At 31.1% G+C, this 5,327-nt stretch overlaps 1 protein-coding gene across 2 annotated transcripts in view; it reads left to right on the forward strand.

The window, feature by feature from the left end:
- Positions 1-5,327, forward strand: part of LOC107626875 — a 41,932-nt gene that overhangs the window by 26,458 nt on the left and 10,147 nt on the right. For both annotated transcript variants that reach the window (XM_021115429.1, XM_021115430.1), the window contains 4 exons: positions 298-1,026; positions 1,822-2,649; positions 2,724-3,440; positions 4,058-4,882. In XM_021115429.1, coding sequence (XP_020971088.1) covers positions 298-1,026; positions 1,822-2,649; positions 2,724-3,440; positions 4,058-4,882 — 3,099 coding nt within the window. The remainder of the gene's footprint in view (positions 1-297; positions 1,027-1,821; positions 2,650-2,723; positions 3,441-4,057; positions 4,883-5,327) is intronic.

Raw genomic sequence — 5,327 nt, forward strand, 5'->3', positions numbered from 1 at the left:
CATAATTTTTTTTTATTTACTAAACATAAAATAAAAAAATTTATACTTTTAAAGAGTAGAAGCACTTTTTCAAAAAACTTTATAACAAAAGCTAAATTAAATTAAAGCCCAACATTGCAATATTATGATTTTGAGGAGTTACTGTTACTAGTTTTGTTCGTGATGCCAACTTGCAAATAGCAATGCAAGCATGTCTTAACCCAAATCACATTTGGGGATCTCTCTTTGTTTGGTTTGATTTTGTGACATTTGACTTAATTTGAGTTTTTTGCTATTGCATTGTGAACCACACAACAGGTTACCATCTTTCCAAATTTGAAGAGTATTAAAGTGAGAAGCATGAAGAGTTTGAGTGGGATATGTCATAATGAATTTGAACTCCCAAAAGCCTCTTTCGAAAAGTTGGAGAGCCTAGCCATTGATGAGTGTCATAAACTGGTCCATGTTTTCACTTCTAATGTGGTGGGAATATTTCAGCATGTAAGCAACTTAAGCGTTACTAATTGTAAGTCAATGAAAGCTATATTTGAGTCAGCAGCTTGGGAAAAGAAGCGAACTTCTAAGGATGCAACACCCAAGTTGCAAGATGTTCATTTTCAATCACTTCCAAAATTAGAGCATATGTTCAACATGAAGATAAAACAGCAGGAAGAGATTCTTAAGTTAAACAATTTGCATAAGATATGGGTTCAAGATTGTAAAAGGTTGGAAAACATATTTTCTGCTCCTGTCGCTAAAACACTTGAAAATAATCTGGAAGAGCTTGTGGTCTCGGATTGCTCTCAATTGAGGCAAATTGTTGCCAAGAAAGAAGAAGATGCCAGCAGTCTTACTAAATTTAACTTTTTGAAACTGGCAACCATCAAATTTTTGAGACTACCAAAATTCAAGAGTTTCTATCCAGGAGCTTATGGAATAGAATTTTCAGCACTCAACAACTTGTCTATTGAACAATGTGACAACTTGGAACCATTCAGAGAAGAAATCATAGATGAACAACCAAATCCTGCCCTCTTTCCTGAAACGGTAATAACAATACCTTCAAACTCTTATTTCTATTGTTATTTCGTAATAGCAGAAGAAAAATTAATTAGATTTAATGGGCGTGGTTGAAAATTAAACTCTTTTACATTATCATCAAATAAAAATGTCTGAGAGGTTTGATAGAAAATTATGGGTCTAAGATGAGTATATATATATATATATATTTTTTTTATCTTATGCTCTATTATTTCATAAAAAATAACTACAATATCCTTATTATAAAAAATGACTAAAATACTCCTATTATATATATTAATTTTAATAATCATAAATTCTAGCCCTTTACTTCTCTATCGTCATAAGTTAGAATTTAGAGTTTTCGATATATATAATAGGAATATTTTAGTCATTTTTTATGATAAGGGTATTGTAGTCATCTTTTATAAAAAATAATATTAATTTAGACCGTTCAAAATTCGATTCACTATTTTTTCGGTCAAATTAATTTATCTAGGCTAATTTTAACAAAAATAACATACAGTTTAATCGATTATATGTGCTAAATTTTAATTACTAAAAAACATCTTTAAAAAAAGACGTTTGAGAGGCCTTTATCTAAATGGCACTCTTGGATTTAACCTTTAAGGCTTTAACCATTGAAAAAAAAAAATCAAATCAAATATTTTTCATGATCGGATGAAGTTTTACAAAGTCAAGATATCGTCACAACTCAATCCCAATTAAAATGGCGTAGAATACGTGCATGAATTTGCATTTTGATATATTTAACTTTATGCATGCTAAATTAATTTTTCTGTCATGATTTATTCCATGTAGGTAATGAACAATTTGAAGTCAATTCAAATTGAGTCGAGACATGCAACATTATCGACTAACTATGATTATCGAAGGGATAATCTAGAAGAGCTTCAATTATCAGGACTGAAGGATACTAAAATTCTGTATTCTTTCCTTTATAGCAATCCTAATATGAAGAATCTATGCTTGAACGATGCTTCTTTTGAAGAATTGGTGCCTCTTGAAAGGCTTGCTAAGATTGAAAGCTTAGGAGTTGTCCCACAGCTAAAAAGCTTGAAGTTAACAGATCTACCTTATCTTCAGAAGATTGGCTTCGAAAGAGACCCAATTCTTCAAAGGATAGAGACATTGGTTTTTCAAAATTGCCCATGTTTGAAAACCATAGCACCTTCTAATGTATTTTTCTCTCACTTGACAAAGCTTGAAGTGGTTGACTGTGAAACATTAACATATTTAATGTCACCATCAACCGCAAGAAGTTTGGGTCAACTCAACACCATGAAGGTAATTAATTGTGAATCTCTTGAGGAAATTGTATCAGAGGAAGGACAAGAAGATAATAAAGAGAAAGATGACATCATTTTCAAACAATTGACGACAATTGAACTTGTGTCTCTCAAGCGCCTCGAAAGCTTTTGCAGCTCCGAGAGTTGTGCGTTTCAGTTTCCATCATTAGAGAAATTTGTGGTGAGTGCTTGTCCCGAATTGAAAAGTTTCTCCCAAGAAGAACACATGAAACCACTGCCCAAGTTGGGAAAAGTATATGTTGTCCATGAAAAAGACAAGGTGGAAGCGCACTGGACAAACAATTTACAAGAAACAATACGAGATATATTCAACAAAAAGGTATTGTCTAAATTTCATTCTTTTCTTTTGATGGTTCTCAAATAAATTACAGATATTTTTCAATATAATCACAGATATTTTTCAAAGGCATGGAGAAATTAAGTGTTTCTGATGATCTTGCTCATCTACAACAACTATGGCAATGCAAAGAAGAACGCCCACAAGGAGAATTGTTTAACAATTTGAAAACTTTGAAGCTGAGTGGTTGTAAGTTCGAACCATACGCAATTCCATCAAATGTTCTTTTCAGTTTCAAGAACTTAAAAGAATTGGAAGTGGATAGCTGCAAAAAAATAACAGGAATTTTTGAAATGAATGATACTGAGATCAAGGAAACATCGTTCCAACTGAAGAAGCTAACTTTGAAATCGCTTCCAAATGTGACACATGTGTGGAACCCGGAAAAACAAGGAATTCTCAGCTTCAAAAGTCTACAAATAGTGACTGTCGAAGGCTGTGAGGATTTGAGAACTCTATTTCCTATAGCCTTGGCCAGAGATCTTAAGAAGCTTGAGAAACTTCTTGTTAGCGAATGTGATGAGTTATCTAATATTATAGAAGCTGGAACTGTTGATGAACATCTTGTGTTTCCTTGTTTAACCACATTGGCATTGTTTGTTTTGCCAAAGTTTACTGGCTTTTGCTCTCAGAAGTTCACTCTGGAATGCCCTGCGTTAATTTTTTTGGGCGTATATGGTTGCAACGATCAACTGGAGCTATTTCAGAGTCAAGGACAGGAAAACCAAAACAGCACCTCAACTGCTAAGCAACCACTTTTCATGAATATAAAGGTAAATAATTTATATTGTTATTTGTTATAATATCTTCTAAGGTAAAGGTAATTTATTATAACAACTTTTGAGTTTCATTATTCTATTCTAATAATGATTAGCTTTATCTTTTCATTTTATATTTATAATTCATTTTATTTTATAGGATTTAGATCTCATATTTATATTCTTAATTAATGTTACTTGCACTTTCAAGAATAAATAGCAACTTAAAACTCATTTTATCAGTCATGTTAAATGAGATACACACTTTCCAATTTGTAAAGAGTATTGGATAAATACTCTTTTTTTTTTTAATATTTTCTGATGTCAAAAACATATTATTGTATCTTTTTCACTTTCTTTTTTTTCTTCTCTGTTTTTTAATGAAGAAGTCTGCAGTTAAATTTGTTTTAAATGATTGTTTATTTATATAATTAATCATATAAAAATAATTCATGCTAAACCTTATATGATAGTTATTCTGTAAAAGCTATATAATAATTGTCTATATCTAAAATAATTGATACTTATTAGAGTCAATTTGCTAGCAATTTTACAATTTTGAAATAATTAATTGTTACCTTTTATAATCCTAAGTTTCAAAATGTTATACTTATCAACCGTTTCTGTCATAGGATATTTCCAAGATGGAAATTTTGCTTCTGAATTGGAGACACACTGAAGCTTTAAGTTCATGGTTGACAAAATTGAATAACGAAAATCTTGAGAGTTTGAATGAACTTGTCCTTGTTGTTGATGATGGGAAGAGTAACTGTAATGTGGCGGTTAAATTATCTGAGAAGACACCCAAGTTGGAAACACTGAAAGTAGGCTTTTACTGTGATGAAACCCTCAAAAATATATTGCCCTCCCATGATGATAAGAAGATTCTTGGAAACTTAAAAGAATTGTACCTATTCAACTTAAATGAGTTGCAATCCATGAGTGGGGTAGAATACTTGTCAAATCAGCTCCGTCTATTAGATGTTTATTATTGTCCAAAATTGATGACAACAATAGTGCTACAATCTTCCTCCAATCTGAAAGAACTGCACATAGAATCATGTGATGCAATGCTGCGTCTATTCACATCTTCAACAGCGAAAATGCTAATATACCTTGAGGAGTTGCAAGTTGAGAGTTGTGAATCATTGAAAGAAATCGTGGGGGAAGAACAGCAGAGTGCTATGAAGAAAGACGAAGTTATTGAATTTAAGCAGCTAGAGAGGATAACCCTTCGATCTTTGGAAAGCCTGGAATGCTTTTATTCAGGGTATGTCACTCTGAAGTTGCCCTCTCTCATTCAACTGGACATAGTGGATTGCTCCAAGATGAAAGTTTTCTCTCATGGAAATGTCGGCGTTTCTAGAAGCATTCAAGTTTCTTACAACGACTCAAGTGATGATTTGGTCTTCCACCGTGATCTTAATAATGCCGCTGTATTGCAGTCTCTAAGTCAGGTAATAAATAAAGACCCTTCTCCAAATAAAATTTTACTAAGGCCAATTCTATAGATCTTTTTATTTGGTATTTAATTTTATCTAATTTATTTTTTATAATAATTTTTAAATATTTTAAATTTTTTTTACTTTTATATTTTAAAATTTAAAATTAATTATTTAACTTCAGATAGCTTTTCAGTAACAAGATACTTGGTGAATATTGCACTTTTTATTTAATTTTTTTGGAATGCATTAAAATTCACCAATAATAATTTAGTTTAAGTTTGTGTATTGCATTGAAAAAAATCATGTATTGTTCATTGTTAATAATCACTTGTTAGTTGTTAATTGTTGTTCTCTAATTGATAATAACAATATTGATAAAGTCTTATATCTAATTGATAATGTTACTCTTTTATTATATGATATTTTTAAATAATTCTTGATGAAAAAAATGACAGAG

This window comes from Arachis ipaensis, chromosome B02, assembly GCF_000816755.2.
Source record: "Arachis ipaensis cultivar K30076 chromosome B02, Araip1.1, whole genome shotgun sequence".
NCBI lineage: Eukaryota > Viridiplantae > Streptophyta > Magnoliopsida > Fabales > Fabaceae > Arachis > Arachis ipaensis.